Source organism: Miscanthus floridulus, unplaced genomic scaffold (genome assembly GCF_019320115.1).
Source record: "Miscanthus floridulus cultivar M001 unplaced genomic scaffold, ASM1932011v1 fs_323_1_2, whole genome shotgun sequence".
Taxonomy (NCBI): domain Eukaryota; kingdom Viridiplantae; phylum Streptophyta; class Magnoliopsida; order Poales; family Poaceae; genus Miscanthus; species Miscanthus floridulus.
Genome location: NW_027096580.1, coordinates 37,501 through 55,963, shown reverse-complemented (window position 1 = coordinate 55,963; position 18,463 = coordinate 37,501). Strand labels below are relative to the sequence as shown.

General features: G+C 48.1%; 2 protein-coding genes and 1 pseudogene across 2 annotated transcripts; 2 read left to right on the top strand and 1 right to left on the bottom strand.

The window, feature by feature from the left end:
• Window positions 1–788: 788 nt before the first annotated feature.
• LOC136531310 (uncharacterized) lies at window positions 789–8,675 on the top strand (annotated as a pseudogene).
• Window positions 8,676–13,059: 4,384 nt separating this feature from the next.
• Window positions 13,060–14,808, bottom strand: LOC136531311 (uncharacterized). Its single transcript, XM_066523975.1, has 2 exons — window positions 13,650–14,808; window positions 13,060–13,413 (listed from the first exon to the last, which is right to left on the bottom strand). The coding sequence occupies exon 1, from the start codon at window positions 14,806–14,808 to the stop codon at window positions 14,254–14,256; it is 555 nt and encodes a 184-aa protein (XP_066380072.1). The 3' UTR covers window positions 13,060–13,413; window positions 13,650–14,253.
• Window positions 14,809–16,275: 1,467 nt separating this feature from the next.
• Window positions 16,276–18,341, top strand: LOC136531308 (uncharacterized). The gene is made up of 5 exons (XM_066523973.1): window positions 16,276–16,680; window positions 17,060–17,219; window positions 17,335–17,513; window positions 17,626–17,799; window positions 17,885–18,341. Exons 1-5 carry the CDS (start codon window positions 16,465–16,467, stop codon window positions 17,969–17,971), a joined length of 816 nt encoding a protein of 271 aa, XP_066380070.1. The 5' UTR covers window positions 16,276–16,464; the 3' UTR covers window positions 17,972–18,341.
• Window positions 18,342–18,463: the final 122 nt, after the last annotated feature.

Genomic DNA, 18,463 nt, shown 5'->3' with positions numbered 1-18,463 from the left:
TATGAGTGTTGGCACATGCTATCCCAGCATGGATGAGTTTAGGCTAGCTATTAGGCAGCATGCTATAAGGAAGGAGTTTGAGCTTGATACTGAGCATTCAGACAAAGAAAGGTTTAGGGGTAAATGTGCTGCTCTGGGCTGTCCATGCTTTATTAGAGCTAGAACCCAGCATGATGACAGTGTCAGGGTATAAATTTTGAATTGTTTATGAACCTGTTGTTTTTTGTTTTATAATTGTTACTTTCTGCATTTTACTCCTTTTTTGTGTTTACTGCCTTGTTTTGTTCTGATGTTTTGTTCTGTTTGTAAAATGCAGATACAAATCAATAAGGGGGTCCATAAATGTCCATCTACAAAAAGGGTTGTGAACAAGATGGCATCTATAAGCTGGGTGGCAGAGAGAGCAATTCCATTGCTAAAGAAGAAGCCATCAATGGGGGCTACAGAAGTAAAAAAGGAGTTGAAGTACAAATATGGCATTGAAATCCCCTACCAAACAGTGTACAATGGGACAAAGAGAGCATCAGACAAGCTATTTGGTAAGTGGAGTGATTCTTTCGATTGGTTGTATAGATTCAAGGCAGAGATAGAATTGAGATCACCTGGTACTGTGGTAGAGATAGACACTATCACTGATGAGGATGGTAAAGTTAGGTTTAGCAGATTTTTCTGTGCATTCAAAGCTAGTATAAATGGATTTGTGAATGGCTACAGACCTTATATCAGTGTAGACTCCACAGCTCTGAATGGCATGTGGAATGGCCACATGCTTATAGCATTAGCATTAGATGGCCACAACTGGATGTTTCCTGTGGCCTTTGGTTTTTTTGACTCTGAGACAAAGGATAACTGGGTCTGGTTTATGGAACAACTTAGAAAATCCATAGGACCCATGGAAGGGGTTAGAGTCAGCAGTTAAAATAGTGTTTCCACAGGCTGAGATGAGAGAATGTTTTAGGCACCTAATGCAAAACATGAAGAAGTACTACAGTGGTGATGTGTATGGGAAGAATATGTGGCCTACAGCAAGAGCTTATTCAGCACACAAGTTCAAGTTCTTTTTTGACAAGGTCTTGGCATCCAGTCTAGATGTGCAGAAATGGCTGATAGAGCACCATCCCTTTCTGTGGGCAAGAAGTAAATTATGTGATGACATCAAATGTGACTACATCAACAACAATTTAGCAGAATCTTGGAATGCTTGGATCAAAGAACACAAGGACCTGCCTGTGCATATGATGGCTGATGCTATTAGAGAGAAGATCATGGTTTTGTTTACCAAAAGGAGAAAGATTTCTACAGCCCTGTCTCCTGGTATATTGCATGATGTCATCCATCAACTTAATGCAGCATCAAGAGGTCTAGGACACTTGAACATTTCCAGTGGCCACCCTAATCAAGCTGAGGTTACAGAGGTCTACAAGGATGAAGAAGTTCGAAGACATGTTGTGTATTTATCTCAAAAAATATGCACATGTAGACAGTGTGAAGGGACCGTAACGCCTAAGAGGGGGGTGAATTAGCTAACTTACAACCCTAACTCCAACTATGGCCTCCTTTTCTTACCTTAGCAAAAACCTATACAAAAGATAAACTATCTAGATGTGCAACTAAGGTTTTGCTAGTATATTGCTATCTCTACCGCAAACTTAATAAAGGAATCAATGTAAATACGGAAGCTAAAGAGCAAGGTAGAGATATGCAAACTCCTGTCGATGACTTCGGTATTTTTACTGAGGTATCGAGAAGCGCGCAAGCTTCCCCTAGTCCTCGTTGGAGCCCCTCGCAAGGAATCCCTCACAAGAGCCAAGCTCCCGGTCGGGTAACTCCGTGGATAGCCTCGGGCCTTCCCCACGCGCAAGTGGGTCTCCGATGTGCCTCTTGGCAAGCCTCTCCCGGATGCTCCTCACTGTCTTCACTATCAAGCTTTCGGTCGAAACGCCGCGGGCCTTGTTCCCTTCAGTACACAGTGGCAGCCACACCACAAACGCGGTTGGTGTGATCTCGCAAGACTTCAAGCCCCTCCGATGTACAACACTTGTGCTCACAAGCACGAGGTGGCAAGAGGTGTATAAACCTCACTAAATACTAGGCAAACACCTAGAGCAAGCGCATAAGCGGTGGTCTAATCAACCTAAGCACTTCGCAAAGCACTTATGCTAATCACCTAATAAAACTATAAGCACTATGCAAGTGGAGATCACTAAAATGGTGTATCAACACCCTTGGTATGTTTTCTCAACTCCACACATCTCAAATGGCCGGTTGGGGGGTCTATTTATAAGCCCCACTGAGAAAATAGCCGTTGGGGATGAAATCCCGCTTTTCTGCTACTGACCGGACTCTGACCAGCGTCCTGTCAGTACTGACCGGACGCGTCCGGTCACGAAAACGACTCTCTGGAACCTTACTGATGTTGACTGGACTCTGGCACTTAGCGTCCTGTGCAGCGTCCGGTGCAGCGTCCTGTGCATCGGAGCGTCTGGTGCAGCGTCCTGTGCAGCGTCCGGTCGCTGCTGTTGACTCTGCTGTTGCTTGATCGGAGCGTCCTGTGCAGCGTCCTGTGCAGCGTCCGGTGCAGCGTCCTGTGCATCGGAGCATCCTGTGCAGCGTCCTGTGCCTTCTGTGAGCTCGTTTCTTCACGATCTTGCATCCGGCTTGGTTCCTATCTTCGTGCTTAGACTTTGTTTGATATCTTGTGTCTTTTCTTGTGCTCCTAAGGTCTTGCTTATGGTGTTGATTATCGGATCATCACGTCGCCTTCGTCCAAGTCACGTCTTGCACCCTATTGCACTATAAAACAAACACTTGCAAATTCATTAGTCTAATTTGGTTGTGTTGATCATCAAACACCAAAATCCAAAGTAAATGGGCCAAGGGTCCATTTTCCTTACAATCTCCCCCTTTTTGGTGATTGATGCCAACACGACCAAAGCAAGCAAATAATAAGAATTTAGAAATTAAAAACTACCTACTTGCTAGGATGCAATACAAAGGGCAAGGTTATATGATTCTAATTGATAGATACTAATTGAAACTTTACTTAAAAGCTTGTCTTGCCCTTGCAAATGTCCCCATGTGATATTATGGATTAAAGCCTAGCTTTCTAAAAAAATCTTCCATTACTTAGACTAACCCATAATTTACTTCCCTCCCTTTCTCGGACCATTACTTCTTGTAACTAAATGCTTGTCTTTGGTCCTTCAAATTCTCCCCCTTTAGCATCAAACACCGAAAAGGAAGACATTAGTAGCACAAGGGAGGGTCAAATTTCGTGATCCTTTGTGTATAGAGTGAAATGGATCACAAAATTTGGCTCTCACATTATATAGACTAAGCTCCCCCTAAATATATGCATACATATGGTAGAAAGCAAAGCATATGCATAATTAGCAATTTATTGTACAAGAGAGTTTAATCTATATAATGCATGGAGAAAGCATATAAATATGAAATAAAATCAACATGATGATGCCAATTGAAGAATGATGCTTAACTCCGAGGACTCCAATTTCCTTACAATGAGACTACTACACAGTGATAGGTTTGAAAAAATTGATACCATTTGAACAAGTGTTAGTCTTAAAGCATCCAAGTTGTAGATAAAGCTCCCCCTAAATTTATGCACACAAGTGTTGAATACTTGTCAAATTTGTGCACATTGATTTAAGTATCAAAATACCACTTGAAAGATAATATTTGGGAGAGATTATCTACAATTTGGACTTTGGCACATATTAGATAATTAATTGTAAAACAAGCTATGTGCCGTGCTCCTAAATAATTTTAAACCATGTAGGTTTGCTCCAAGGGTTGATAATGAAACCGAGCAAGCCTACCATATGATATACCTATTGAATGCATGACAAAATATTTAAACATGTAAATGCAAACATTAGGTATGAAAGATAACTAGATGCTTTAAGAGTATATCTATTGAGAAACAAAACCAATTGAAATGAACACTAATTGAAAGTAATGACATCTAGTTACCTAACATGGGAAGGGGAATTTGGGTCCATAGTATTCACTAACCTACTTGGCAATGACTTTGTCCATCATGATGCACCCCATGAAATGCACCCAAACTTTGCCAAGTCTCCAAATTCCCCGATTTCCGACAGACTTCTTATTTCCCTTTCGGAATCCAAACCTTCTTGGTGCTCTTCATGTTGGAAATGATTTCCTTTGGCACCTAAAAGTGTTTGACCCCATTGTTGGCTTGCTTGTTCACCTTGATGGCCACCACCTTGTCATTTTTCTTCTTCTTCAAGAGATAAGGTGTGGAGGCCTTCTTGTCCACCTTGTTGGTGTAGGTGTTGGAGAGCTTGCTTGTTTGCTTTTTCTCCTTCTTTGCTCCTCCCCCATTCTTCACCTTGCACTCATAGGACTTGTGACCTTCCTTGTGGCACACGTAACAAACCACGATTTGTCCTTCATCAAGCTTCTTCACTCCCTTGACGGTGTTATCTTGATGAAGTTGGGTTTGCTTCGCCTTGCCTTTTACTTGAGTCAAGTCCTTGGTGAGGCGAGCTACTTCTTGCTTGAGTTGCTCATTCTCCTTTGCAACCTCTTGTGTGCATGTATCTACAATAACTTTCTCAACACAAACTTGGTTATACAAAGGTGAGTCTAAACATAAATCATTACAAGAAGTAGAGGCATCTTTTTTAGACATGTTAAAGATAGAACTTTTCTTTTTAGATGCCTTGGTGGGGTTTGTGCTAACGGCTTCAAGATTAGCAACTTTATTAGTTAGTTCATCACAATGTTTGCACATGGTTTCCATTTTAGCAAGCAAACTATTATATGCTTCTTGTGAGCTAGCTAACTTTTCTTTTAATTTTTCATTTTTCTTTAAAAGTTGCTCATCATTGATTGTGCATGCATTTGTTGTTGCACTAGCCTTAAGTTGCTCAATTTTAGTAGATAGTTCAACATTGAGATTTGCAAAGTTTTCATATTGTTCAAGCAAATTTTTGTATGCTTCTTGTGAACTACCTAGCTCTTTTTTTAAATTTTTGAGCTTCTTTTGTTGACTAGTGCAAACTTTAGCATATTTAAGATTTTGTTGCACAATTATATTATAAGAAGGCAAATCATCATCACTATCGCTCTCACTAGAGGATGAGCTTTCATTACCTCATGCCATAAGGCACACACGAGAAGAGCTTGATGATGAGTGCTTGCGCCCTTGCCTCTTGTGATGATCTTCTTCACTTGAAGAATCATCCTATGACCTTATTGATGTGAGGGCTTTGTTCTTGCACGCCTTCTTCTTTGCCTTGGGGGTGGGCTTGTTTGGACAAACTTCCACAAAGTGCCCCAACTCGCCGCATCCATAGCATCCCCTCTTTCTTTGCTCGTTTCTTTGATTAGTGAAAATGAGGTCTTGAATTTGGATGGGCACACCCTTGACATTGAGCCTTACGATCATCTTCTCCACCTTTTTGATAAGTTTGATTGATTCTTCATCAAGGTCGGAGGTGGAGGAGGAAGATTTATCATCATCACTTGATTCTTGTTCATCATCATCATCATCCTCATCTTCTTCTTCTTCTTCACTTGAGGAGCTTGAGCTTGAGCTTGACTCAACTTTCTTGCCCTTCATCTTTTTCTTCTTGCTACAAGCGAGAGCTTTGCCTTTGCTTAATGAAGATGCTTCTCCTTGACCCATCTTACGTGATATTTCAAATGCCACTAGCTTGCCAATAACAATGCTCGGGGTCATGGTGCTCAAGTTCTCCATGTTGTGAAGAATGGTGATGATGCTTGCATATTTCTTTTGTGGTAGAATGGAGATGATCTTCCTCACGATGTCCGCATCATCTAGCTTTAATAATCCTATTGAATGGAGCTCATTGATAATTAGATTCAATCAAGAATACATATCACGAACAAGCTCATCATCATTCATAGCAAAGGAATCATAGTTTTGCTTAGCTAGACAATGTTTTTGCTCACGGACATTACTTGTGCCGTCATGGAGCTCTTGGAGTTTTAACCAAATTTCATGTGCCGTATTTAAGGTGAACACTTGGTTAAACACATCCATGCTAAATGATTCAAACAAGCAATTCTTAGCTCTAGCATTAAAATGCATCTCTTTTACGTCACTCTTTGTGGGCTTTTCGAGATTCTTAATAGGTTTCATCCCGTCACGAGTGACTCTCCATACACCTAAATCAACCGCCTCAAGGTGGCAAGCCATTCTAGCCTTATAGTAAAGGAAGTTAGTGCCATCAAATTGAGGAGGCCTAGCGGTATCCATCACAACCACTCTACAATAGCGTCGGCTCAACGGCGGTTAAGCCAAAGGTCCAAATATGAGCCAACCGGCTCTGATACCAATTGAAGGGACCATGAAGCCTAAGAGGGGGGTGAATTGTGACGCCTAAGAGGGGGGTGAATTAGGCAACTTACAACCCTAACTCCAACTATGGCCTCTTTTTCTTACCTTAGCAAAAACCTATGCAAAAGATAAACTATCTAGATGTGCAACTAAGGTTTTGCTAGTGTATTGCTATCTCTACCGCAAACTTAATAAAGGAATCAATGTAAATGCGGAAGCTAAAGAGCAAGGTAGAGATATGCAAACTCCCGTTGATGACTCCGGTATTTTTACCGAGGCATCGAGAAGCGCGTAAGCTTCCCCCTAGTCCTCGTTGGAGCCCCTCGCAAGGAATCCCTCACAAGGGCCAAGCTCCCGGTCGGGTAACTCCGTGGATAGCCTCGGGCCTTCCCCACGCGCAAGTGGGTCTCTGATGTGCCTCTCGGCAAGCCTCTCCTGGATGCTCCCCGCCGTCTTCACTATCAAGCTTCCGGCCGAAACGTCGCGGGCTTTGTTCCCTCCAGTACACGGTGGCGGCCACACCACAAACGCGGTTGATGTGATCTCGCAAGACTTCAAGCCCCTCCGATGTACAACACTTGTGCTCACAAGCACGGGGTGGCAAGAGGTGTATAAACCTCACTAAACACTAGGCAAACACCTAGAGCAAGCGCATAAGCGGGGGTCTAATCAACCTAAGCACTTCGCAAAGCACTTATGCTAATCACCTAATAAAACACTAGGCACTATGCAAGTGGATATCACTAAAATGGTGTATCAACACCCTTGGTATGTTTTCTCAGCTCCACACACCTCAAATGGCCGGTTGGGGGGTCTATTTATAAGCCCCACTGAGAAAATAGCCGTTGGGGACGAAATCCCGCTTTTCTGCTACTGACCGGACTCTGACCAGCGTCCTGTCAGTACTGACCAGACGCGTCCGGTCATGAAAACGGCTCTCTGGAACCTTACTGATGTTGACCGGACTCTGGCACTCAGCGTCTGGTGCAGCGTCCTGTGCATCGAAGCGTCCGGTGCAGCGTCCTGTGCAGCGTCCGGTCGCTGCTATTGACTCTGCTGTTGGTTGATCGGAGCATCCTGTGCAGCGTCCTATGCAGCGTCCGGTGCAGCGTCCTGTGCATCGGAGCGTCCTGTGCAGCGTCCTGTGCCTTCTATGAGCTCGTTTCTTCGCGATCTTGCATCCAGCTTGGTTCCTATCTTCGTGCTTAGACTTTGTTTGATATCTTGTGTCTTTTCTTGTGCTCCTAAGGTCTTGCTTATGGTGTTGATTATCGGATCATCACGTCACCTTCGTCCAAGTCACGTCTTGCACCCTATTGCACTATAAAACAAACACTTGCAAATTCATTAGTCTAATTTGGTTGTGTTGATCATCAAACACCAAAATCCAAAGTAAATGGGCTAAGGGTCCATTTTCCTTACACAGTGGCAGATAACAAGTAAACCATGTCCACATGCCTTGGTTGTGATTACCAGCATGAGGCAACCTGACATGGGAGCATTTGTACACCACTACTACTCAGTGCAAAAGTTTCAGGCAGCATATGCAGGCATAGTTCCTAACATAACTGATAGGAATCAGTGGCCTAAGGTGGACAAGGGCTTCAAGCTGTACCCTCCAGCACAGAAAAAGAGAGAAGCAGGTAGGCTGAGGAAGAATAGGATTAAATTAGCAAGGGAGGCAGGTGGAAAAGCTACTAGGCAAGTCAAGTGCCCTAACTGCAATGAGTATGGTCATAGGGGTGGTAGTTGGAAATGTTCCCTCACTGGAACCAAGAAAAGGTGATTTCTTAACTCATGTATTTAATTTGTTTACTAGCTGTTGTAATTACTAACTTGTTTTGTTATTGTTGCAGGAAAAGAACCAAGAAGAGTAATGTTCAGGTTGGGAGGAAGAAAGCAAACAAAGGTGTTGCTGGTGATGAAGCAGTCACTCCAAGAACCAGAAGAGCACTAGCAAGGGAACCTGCAGCAAAAGCAAGGAGGGATGTTGAAGAAGCTGAACTCAAGGCTGCGGCAGCAAGACAAGCAGCAGAAGCAGCAGCTAGGGAAGAAATTGAGGCTACAAGAAATGAGTTATCTGCAACTCATGCACAGAAAGATGTCCTGGAAGCCTTAGCTTTAGAAGTTGATGTCCCAGAAACTACAAAAGCTAGGAGGTATGCTATTGAGTCTACAGCTAGGAGTTCATGTCCCTTGCTGTACCATGACTTTTATTGTTTTGAACAGGAACCTATTCTCAGAAGATGAACTACAAATTGAGCTTGTCAAGAAAATGACTCCTAGGAAGAAGAAGCTGGCAAAGAAAGTGAGGAAGAACTAAGGATGAACTGGGAACTTAAGATGAACCGAAACATTGCTTTTATTTTGCTAAGAGCTTGAACTCTTGATAATATGTGTAATTGGCCAGAACTTTTATTTTGTATGGCCTTCTATTGTAATCAAATGGGCATAACTATCAGCATGCTGCCGTGTGTAATAGGCAAAGGCCAAAAACTCTATATGTATGGCTACAATGTGCCCCTATTTGGTTGTCAGGAACAAGTACTTTATGTAGTGATCTTAATTTTTCCATAGCTGATGTGCCTATCTTATTTGGTTGTCATATGTGATACTATGTAATGTGCCTCTATTACTTTGCATGGACACAATGTGCCTCTCTTATTTTAGATGGCCACAATTTGCCTCTCTTAATTAGCATGGCCAGAATGTTCTTATTTTTTTATTGCCATATGATTCATTCAAACACAGACAACATGACAGTTCTAGGCCTGGGGGAAACAGAATGGGTGAGCGAGAGCCTAGGCCGACCAGTTTTCCTGTCTTTGAGCGGGCGAGCAAATGGGCAGGGGCAGCCAAGTCTTTTTGCAGGGCACTCCTGACTGTGTCATGTCGCCGTGGCATGCCAGACGAGCAAATATGGCAAAACGAAGACGCACAATTTTTAAAGATGCTAAATCTGTTAGAGCCATCGTAAGGATGAGAAACGGATGAGTGACGATCTTAATAATGGTAAATATGTAAAATTCCTTGGCGGCGGTGGCATGCCTCCTTGGTTGGTGGTCGGTGACAGCAGAAATGGGGGATAGATCGAACGGACTATGATTTTCTCATCAACAGGTGGGTTTTGTGGCTTGCCTAGTTTGATGGTGTCTTTGCTAGGTGGGTCTAGATCGAGGTTCAGATCCCACGGGCCAGCGACGACTGCAGTTCAGCGCAAGTGTCGAACGCTTACAAGGGTGTGTTTGGTTTGCTGGCTAATTTAGCCTGGTTAGAATCTTAGTCTAGACAGTCTTAGTCTGTTTTCATCAAGTCAACTTCTGATTGTTTGGTTGACTGTGTTGTTTAAGTCTGGCTAGCACTAGAGTGTGTTTAGTTGTCTAGTTTGTTTAGATACGGTTACCTCTTCTACAAATCGGTAAGGTTACCCTCTTTTAGGCATTTTCTCGAACAAGTGGTGTGCAGCGAGCACAACGGTGGACACGACAGAGCAGGGCGAGCAGAACGAGCATGGTGGCACCATGGTGGACACGGCAGAGCAGGGCGAGCACGACGGCACCACGACGAGCACAGCTGAGCAGGGCGAGCACGACGGCATCACAGCGAGCACAGCAGAGCAGGGCGAGCATGACGGCATCACGGCGAGCACAGTAGAGCAGGGTGAGCACGACTGGAGCAGGGCGAGCACGACTGGAGCAGGGCGAGCACGACCGCGCGGCTGGAGCACGGCGAGGAGCCGGCGCAGCGCGCTTAGCCGGCCCGCCGCGTCAGCCGCCTGCATGCTCCTGGCCATCCTTACGAACCAGCAGCTCCGTCTTCTTCCTCGATGTGGGGCCGCGGGACCGGACGGAGCTCCCTTGGCCACCTGCGCCTCGTTCTGCCTGCGCATGCTCCTCCGTCTTCGTCGTCGGGAGCAGTAGCCGCGGCTCGCCCTAGTCCGATGCAACTGTAAGTTAGATAAACGCTCAAGTATATTCACTGAACAGCATCGGGTACATATACATGAAGCCGATCATCGTTAGCCAAGGGCTGCTAACTAACTCTCCTACAGAACTAGATCAGCTAGACTACGTGCTGTTAGGCTTACAACAGATTACGAGCTGGTCTTCTGCTATCTAACTGACGCCTGTGGAATCGGTTGCTGACACCCCCCCCTCAGTTGAAGCTTCGGATGATCTGATGCACAAACTGTCCCTGAATTCACTGAACAATGGCGTCGGTAGCCCTTTCGTCATGATATCAGCAAACTGGTACCGAGTTGGGACTTGCAGTACCTTGAATTGGTCGAGGGCTACCTTCTCTCGAACAAAATGGATGTCAAGCTCGACGTGCTTAGTCCTCCGATGATGCACCGGGTTTTCAGACAAGTAAACCGCAGATACATTGTCGCAGTAGATGACCGTGGCTGAGTTGACAACGACATGGAGTTCACGCAGCAGGTTCTGGAGCCAGCAACATTCAGCAACGACGTTGGCCACGGCCCGGTACTCAGCTTCAGCGCTAGACCGCGAGACCGTGGTTTGCCGTTTGGACGACCACGAGACCAGCGAATCGCCAAGGAAGACATAGTAGCCGGAGGTCGATCGCCGTGTATCCGGGTAGCCAGCCCAGTCCGCGTCAGAATACGCTTTCAGCGTGGTCGATGGAGAAGCCGAGATGGTGATGCCGTGGGTGATGGTGCCACGAAGGTATTGGAGGATCCGTTTGACGAGATTCCAGTGTACGTCGCGAGGAGCATGCATGTGCAAGCACGCCTGATTGACGCCATAGGCGATGTCCGGGTGCGTGAGCGTCAAGTACTGAAGCGCCCCAGTGATGTTGCGATAGAACGTGCCGTCAGACGCAGGTTCACCTTCTGTTGCTGACAGCTTTGGCATAGCTTCGACAAGAGTTGATGCTAGTTTGCAATTCGCCATGCCAGCATGTTCCAGGATGTCCTCGGTGTACTGCGCCTGATTGAGGTGGAAACCAGCATCATCTCATCGCACCTGGACGCCAAGAAAGAATTTCAGGGAGCCAAGGTCCTTGATCGCGAAGGCCTGACGGAGCTGTTCGACGACGCGACGGAGCAGTTCTGTTGATGAGGCCGTTAGAATGATGTCGTCGACGTACATGAGAAGATACACCAGGTGACCGCCATGTGCATAGATGAACAGGGAGCTGTCGGAGCCAGAGGCGATGAAGCCCATGCCACGGAGGTGGCCGCCGAGACGCTGAAACCACGCGCGTAGCGCCTGCTTAAGGCCATATAGTGACTTGATGAGCAGACAGACATGGTCGGGATGATTAGCATCAACAAATCCTGCATGCTGGTGACAGTACACGCGCTCAGCAAGGTCGCCGTGGAGGAACGCGTTCTTCACGTCGAGTTGATGCACCGGCCACCGGCGTGTCGCAGCCAGATGAAGGACTGTGCGGATTGTCGCCGGTTTCACCACCGGCGAGAATGTCTAATGAAAGTCAATGCCAGGTCGTTGAGAGAACCCGCGCACGACCCACCTGGCTTTCCGGCGTTCCAGTGAACCCACATTGGCCCGGGGCGGTCGCAGCACGAGCGTCCACGTGCCATTGCGCTTCAGGGCGTCGAATTCTTCTTGCATCGCCGCCATCCAGGCGGGGTCATGGAGGGCGGCACGAACTGTTGGTGGCGGTGACGAGGGTGTGGACGCAGTGGCCACATGAGCATACTTGGGATTAGGCTTGTGAATCCCGTGTTGTGCCCGTGTGGCCATCGGATGCCGAGGTGGCGCAGGTTGGGGCGTAGGTGCCGGGCTCGGCGCCTCGGAAGGTGCTGGTGACGACGTCGCACCTGGCGCCATGTCCGGCGTCGCGACGGCAGCTGGTGGCGGCGTCGTGGTAGCAGCAGATATAGGTGCTGACGGAGACGTGGCCGTAGGTGGCACTGCAGCGTCGGGTGCCGAGGGCGTCGTGGTAGCAGCAGGGGTAGGCACTGGTGCACGCCTGCTGGCGGTGACGACCGGCGCACGACGTTGAGGCTGGCGAGGCCCGGTGGGGATGAAGACCTCGTCAGACCAAGACGACGGGCATGGTGGGGGCTGCGGCACCGGATCAATCTGCGCAAAAGGAAAACACGTTTCGTCGAAGTAGACGTGGCGTGAGACGATGACACGCTTAGTGCTGGGGTTATAGCACTTGTAGACTTTTTGTTCGAGCGGGTAACCCAGAAAGATGCAGCGCACGGAGCGAGGGGCGAGCTTGTGCGGCGCGGTGGAGACTGTGTTAGGGTAGCAAAGACAGCCGAAAACCCGGAGCTGATCGTAGTCAGGTGGCACGCCAAATAGCAGCTCAAAAGGACATTCATGTGCACGAGGTCGACATGGACGCCGATTGAGTAGGAATGTGGACATCGCAAGCGCGTCCGGCCAGAAGGTGGGCGGTGCTGACGCCTGAAACAACAATGTGCAAATGCTGTCATTCAGTGTCCGAAGGACACGTTCCGCACGCCCATTCTGCTGTGAAGTGTATGGACAAGTGAGGCAAAGGACAATGCCGTGAACGACAAAGAACGCACGCGAAGCAGAATTATCAAACTCCCTCCCATTATCAGTTTGCAGGCACATTATTGGAACTTGGAATTGGGTGCGGACAAATGCATGAAAGGATATGAGAGTTGGTAGAACATCTGATTTATGGCGTAGTGGGAAAGTCCATGCATAATGGGAGTAATCATCCAATATCACAAGGTAATATTTGAAGCCTAAATTGCTTAAAATAGGAGACGTCCATACATCACAGTGCAAAAGTTGAAAAGGAAATTGGGACACATTATTGGACTGTTTAAAGGGAAGCCGAACATGCTTGCCAAGGCGACAGGCGTCACATGTATGCGAACTGGACTTGGAGCAAGAAAAACCTATAGAGCGTGACAGCCGCTGTAGCGTAGCGTGGCCAGGGTATCCCAGACGGGCATGCCAGAGGTTGCTGTCGGATGAAGCAAGGAGAGCAGTCGGAGGGCGCGCCGGTGCGGTGGATGGACGGCGAAGGGGGTACAGGTCGCCGGAGGAGTCACATCGGAGCAGAACCGTCCGGGTGCGGAGATCCTTGATTGAAAAACCCCATGGATCAAATTCAACAGAAACTGAGTTATCTCGTGTTAAAGCACGTACAGAAATAAGGTTCTTGACAAGCTGAGGAGCAATGAGAACGTTACAAAGTTGTAAAGGGGAGGAGGAAGTGGGAATGGAGGCGGTGCCTGAACACTGCGTTTCAAGATGATGGCCATTGCCGACAATAATCTGACGAGCAACAGTATGTTCAGGTGGGGAGGAAAGGATACCAGAATTGGATGCCATGTGTGCGGAGGCGCCCGTGTCGAAGAACCAGTCGTTGCCGCCACCGCCCGAATTGTTGATCGACATCCCGTTTAGGGCGGAGTAGAGGCCGGCTAGGATGGTGGTGGTGTTGCCGGCGTAGTAGGCGGCATCGGAGGACGGCGGTGCCGAGAACGCCGCCATCGCCTGGGGTGGGCTGACACCGGGTCTGGAGCCGAGGACGCTGGGCCGCCAGGGAGGCATGGGCCACGCCTGGACGACGCCGTGCCACGGGTTAGGCGCAGGCCCCCACTGCGGCGGGGTGGTGCCGGCATGGGGAGTGCCGCCGGCCTGAGCGGCATGGCCACCGTTGCCGCCGTTCTGCCGGTTGCGGCCGTCGTTAGCCTTGCGCTTCTTGCGGCGGTCGTTGTTCCCATGGGCGGGCGCCTGGGACGGTGGTGGAGAGGGCGCGATCGGCCGCGATGCGGGGGAGGTCGTGGCCGCCGCCAGAAGAGCGGTCTGCGCCTCCATCTGCAGGGAGTGGCGAATGCGATGTTCTTCCTGCAGAAGGTATGATTTGGTGTAGAGAAAGGTGGGTGGGGGAGTCATGGTGGAGAGAACAGCAATTGCTTAGCTGAATTTGTTGTTCAAGCCTCGCAGGGTGTTGATGACGAGAGCGGTGTCGGAGACGGCGGCGCCACAGTCGTAGAGTTGATCGGCGAGACGCTTGAGCTTGCCGCAGTACTCGGCGACGCCCATGTCACCCTGGAACAGGCTGTGGAATTCCTGTTGGGCGTACACGGCGCGTTGGAGACTGTTGTCGAGGAACTGGCCGATGATCGCGTTCCAGATGGAGAAGGCGGTGGCGTTGGGGCGATTCACATCGTTCCAAATCTCCTTGGAAACGGTTGTGTACAGCCAGGAAACGACGCAGGCGTCAACCTGGAGCCATTCGGCGTCGTCGATCATGGCGGCAGCATCAACGGTGTCGTCAATGTGATCGAGGAGGCGGAATTTCTTGATAGTGAGCTCGATGAAGGATCGCCATTGCCGGAAATTGCCCTCGTCGGAGTTGAGGACAACCGGGACGTGGCTGCGGATGTTGAGCATCATCAGGGTGGAAGCAGAAGGTGGAGCGGGATCAGCAAAAGGATTGGAGCCGGAGGAAGCAGACGGGCTCGACATGGTTGGGAGATGCGGAAGCAGTGGGTTGGGATCGAGATTAAGCTGATACCATGTAAGTTAGATAAACGTTCAAGAATATTCACTGAACAGCATCGGGTACATATACATGAAGCCGATCATCGTCAGCCAAGGGCTGCTAACTAACTCTCCTACAGAACCGGATCAGCTAGACTATGTGCCGTTAGGCTTACAACAGATTACGAGCTGGTCTTCTGCTATCTAACTGACTGCCTGTGGAATCGGTCGCTGACAGCAACAACTTCGCCGTGGCGTGGCCGAGCGGGCCACCGGCCACACGGATGTTCCTGACCGGATTCGACACCGGCCTCTTGGCGCGTGGCCTCGCCGAACCTGGAGCATGTGGCGGGCACGGTCTGGCGGTGCGGGTCAAGACCTCCGTCACGCCGCCCGAGTCCTATCCGGACTTCCCCCCGCCGCAGCGGTTATGGTGGCTACGCGTAGTGTTGTTCACAGAACAGGTGTTACCATGTGGGTTATGCTTCTTTATGCAGGGTGAAGTGGATGGTGCTGGGCGAAAGCCTTGTCCGGCTATTTACAGTAATATTTTTATATTAGTTTCTCTTCATAATTGTGCTTAAATTATATGCTTTACCATTTACTAACTTCTGAATATTAGTTTCTTTTAATAATTGTGCTTAAATTATATGATTTACCATTTACTAACTTCTGAACACCAACATTTTTTACTAAAACAGTAATCAGTATGGACACGTGGTATGCTACTTGTTATGAAACGTGGCAGAACCATAGATTGGCAAAATTATATGGCCGGTGTCGGTCGCCGGGCAAATGGGCCCCTACAGTAGATCCCACACTCAACGTTGAACGTTGACTTGGTCAACGTTAGGTTTGATTATGGTGGGTGGGGCCCACTAGCAGACCCCACTGGGACGTGGCTGATGACTAAGCGCTGATGCGTCGCGCAGTTCGGATCGTTGACGTGGTACTGTTGCCGTTTGATAACTGGGCCTCTGCTGGGCTGATGTCTGGCTTGGGCTGGACCAGAAACAGGTCAACATGTCTAACGGGCGGATCTGGTGCCCGCATGCCACCCGACCGGCGATATGCTGGGCCGCCGGGGCGACGGCATGGTGTACATGCCGCGCACGGCGCACGGGGATGCTCGCGATGTGGGGCGCAGTTTGCTGGCGCACCCGTGATTCGCTAGTCCGCGACGTCGTGGCGCCGCCGCCGGGCGGGACGATGCCACGATGGCGTCCGTGCCTTCGCTGGTCGGCTACAGGGAAGTGAGAAGAAAGGCGACGTCATATAGGTTTTCTTAACTTTGGACGCCTCGATCTGGTAGTCTAGGAAAAAGGAAACTCCGATCTGCATTCCAAAAGAAACTCTGAGACGGTGCCGTTGTTATGCACGAAAAGTCCGAGCTGGTGGGACCCATGGACGGTCGCGATCGAGTCGATGTCCCATCGCACGGCAAGTCGGCAACCCGGCCGTGTCCTCCAAGACTTCGCCTTCCGCGCGACCCGACCGCCGCGACCGCTATATATCCACGCCCCCCGCGCGCGGCCGTGAAATCACTCCCACAACGTCCGCTTCACCTTGAATTCAATCATCAATCCGAAAAATCCAAGGAGCTCGCGGGCGGAACCCTATCCCTACTACATCCACCCTCTCATGGCGGCGATAGCCGTGGCAAGCCGGAAGCGAGGGACGGAAGCCGCCTTCCTCGACGACCCCTTCTCGTTCCCCGCCGCCGACCTGCCGCTCCTGCATACCAAGCGGGGCCGGTGCTCGTCGTCGATTGTCGCCGCGGACCTCGGCCTCAGCTTCCCGCTCGAGTTCGACCCGGTCGAGGCGCTCCATCTCATCTTCCCCGGCGAGGATCCGCAGGTGCGTCCATATACGTACGCATACGTGTGCGTTTAACGACCAAGTTTATTTGATACATGGATTGTTTGTTAGTCCTAATAATCCATCACGGCGAACAGGCTTAGAGTACGCCGATAGGCCAGAGGTCAAGCCAACAAGGTCCTGCAATTAGCTACCGTGACATCATTAACAATATACTATCTAATAAACTTGACTTCGAAGATTCTGTTGTCTTTTGGATTTCAATCGATGTGCATCGAAACATAAATTGGTGTCCTTACCAATTGGTACTACAGTACTGTACCAATGAATATCTTCAGTCATGTGTTTTCTTATCCTACATAAATTGGTACTGGTAAGGATTTGTGCACCTAAAATCATTTTTTTCCTTAATTTACAGGTTCTACAAAACTATCTACAAGCGTCAGGAAATGTCTTGGATGCTGCAATCAAAGCATACAAAGATTATTTGGCACAAAGAAGCACAGAATCTGCTTCTGCCATAAACCATGTTCCATCTGACAACGAGGAAGGCGATAGCATCCTATCTGAATCTGATGGTATGAAGCCATGTTTAATATCTGAATATATTTTCATGCAACCAAATTTATTTAATCATTTAAATTAAATCAGCTACCGTTAACATAAACCTTACTGCATCAATGGCTATTGCAGTTGACCTGACAGTGGAAACCATTCCCACCAATTGCTCTGGATGGGCTGAGCTCATTGTCAAGGAGATGTCCTCTGCTTCGGATTTGACTGATGCCAAGAATCGCGCCTTCAAGATACTCAACCTGTTGGAAAAATCTGCTGCCAGGAGTAGCCCAGATGAAAAGAGCAAAGTGAACAAGGTATCAAGATTGCCTAAAGTTAAATGATTCTTTATTATATTATTATGAACCATGTTCAATAATGTTTATCTCCTTCCTTCCAAGCTGACCTGAATTATTGTTGTCAATCCAGGAGCACAAGATAGTGAAGCAGATGCTGGGATCCCTGCTCCACCAGAACGGCGTTCTGAAGCGTGCATTCCTCATACAGCACAATCGACTCAAGGAGTATCAAGAGATGGTGCAGGAGCGATCTCAGTTCAACCAGATTCTCGAGAAGTACCAGAAGCAGATAAAGGCGTTAGAGGTAGGTTCTGTGAAATCATTGCTATAATGCTTAACCTGTATTTTATCTACCTACTAGTACTAACCTTCTCATCCTTACCATCCAGGAGAAGAACAACGCCTTGTCATTTCATCTTCAAAATGTGAACCAATGCAGAAACACCTATTGGCATCGCAATCCAGATGTCTTCTAATCGATACGGTTGTCAGAAAGGACATGTCCTCTGATTATACTGCTGCTACAACTTACGAGTCAAGCTTGGAGCTTAATCCACAAGATCCTGAGACTGCAAAATATCTTTTTCTCTCTTCCAGCTAAGGAGAAGAAAGATGACCAAAGAAAGGACATGTCCATGTGGTGTTGCAATTACTTTATGTTAGTCTGGATTGTCTGTAGAGGGAGACAATGAAAGAAAGGACATGTTTACGTGTTGCAATTAGTTTGTGTGGATTCTCTTCAGATTATAGTTGCTCTAGATGCAAGTGAGCAAAATTTGACAGAGTTCAAATATTCATGTACCATTTGTTTTAAATTATTGATCGAATTGAGACCGTTCCCCATCAAGCCGGAAGTACTCAGTCCCAAATATGATTTGTTGAGAATTGGTAGCCAGCACCAGTGGAGATGTTTTGATGGGCGCTTATGGGTTTTGAATTACAGCTAGCAACCAGCGTTTTTTTAGATA

Coding starts and splice junctions, on each gene's coding strand:
- LOC136531311 (XM_066523975.1), bottom strand. CDS start 14,808: ATGTCGAGCCCGTCTGCTTCCTCCGGCTCCAATCCTTTTGCTGATCCC.
- LOC136531308 (XM_066523973.1), top strand. CDS start 16,465: ATGGCGGCGATAGCCGTGGCAAGCCGGAAGCGAGGGACGGAAGCCGCC. Junction 16,681..17,059: donor TCCCCGGCGAGGATCCGCAG/GTGCGTCCATAT, acceptor CTTAATTTACAG/GTTCTACAAAACTATCTACA. Junction 17,514..17,625: donor AAAAGAGCAAAGTGAACAAG/GTATCAAGATTG, acceptor TTGTCAATCCAG/GAGCACAAGATAGTGAAGCA.